The sequence below is a fragment of the Pundamilia nyererei genome, unplaced genomic scaffold, assembly GCF_000239375.1.
Source record: "Pundamilia nyererei isolate P.nyererei 1_Seehausen unplaced genomic scaffold, PunNye1.0 scaffold00057, whole genome shotgun sequence".
Classification (NCBI taxonomy): domain Eukaryota; kingdom Metazoa; phylum Chordata; class Actinopteri; order Cichliformes; family Cichlidae; genus Pundamilia; species Pundamilia nyererei.
Window position 1 is genome coordinate 2,148,575 of NW_005187458.1, and position 973 is coordinate 2,149,547.

The following is a 973-nucleotide window of genomic DNA, read 5'->3' on the forward strand; positions in this document are numbered from 1 at the left end:
TTTTCTTCATACCTTGGACTGTCTGACGTTTGTTCGGAAATGCACAGGTTAAGCAGGTCAATAAACTTCTGAGGAAATGATGCAAAATCGATCAGTAGACCCTGTTGGACTTTCAAGCTACACAACAATTCAAACACAAATGACATTAGTTAATATTGAAGATGCTTTGTCCCTTAACTCTAACACAACACACTACTTCATACAAATCTTTTTACACTTACCTTTGGAAATCCTCTTCTGATATTGCAAGGTTGAAGAGAAAATATGGATCTATATCATCTGTTATCCGTACTAGAAGATCCTAATGTAATATGTAAAGAACAGGAAATGTTAAATGATATAATGTAAGTGTAGTGTAGTATATAGTATAGTTCTCTCTTTATTTTAAAACGATAAAACATCCCACTCACTCTTTTGTGCACTGGACTTGTTGTCAGCTGAAGTTCAATTGTGACACGAATATTTGCTTTTCTGTAAAATGAAGCAATTAAACATTATGTTTGGTGACTCAATAAGTCCTATGTGAACTTGTATTTCAGTGTTCAGCTCATTTCAAAAATCCACGAACAGAATAAAGACAGGAATATGAAAATGTTTCATTTTCCCATAAATGTTTGCAAAATACACTAACACTTGCTTCTGATTCTGCAATGCTTTCCATGCAGCATTCACAAAGGCTCACTTAGCCTTATGTGAAGTAACTTATGAAGGCTGCTAACAACATTAGCATGTCACCTGCCTTTACCTTTCAGTATGCCAAAATATTAAAACACTGTGCTGTTAGCACTAAGTGTCCGCCCTTCATTTTCATCTATGCCAGTAATCTTTTCCTGTGTCTAATTTACCATCAGAACTTCACTGGTACTGCTGCAGTGAACATTGCTGTCAGAGCACCATCTGGTTCAATATACAGATGTGTTCTCTCACAACTGTTTGTGTATGTGAAGCACACTTGCACACTTGTACAGTAAAA

The 973-nt window shown here is 35.8% G+C and overlaps 1 protein-coding gene across 1 annotated transcript in view; it reads right to left on the reverse strand.

Annotated features, from left to right (window-relative positions):
* The window catches only part of sass6 (SAS-6 centriolar assembly protein), a 14,536-nt gene that overhangs the window by 12,312 nt on the left and 1,251 nt on the right, over positions 1 to 973 (reverse strand). The window contains 3 exon segments of the mRNA XM_005734253.2: positions 13 to 117; positions 222 to 301; positions 411 to 471. Coding sequence (XP_005734310.1) covers positions 13 to 117; positions 222 to 301; positions 411 to 471 — 246 coding nt within the window.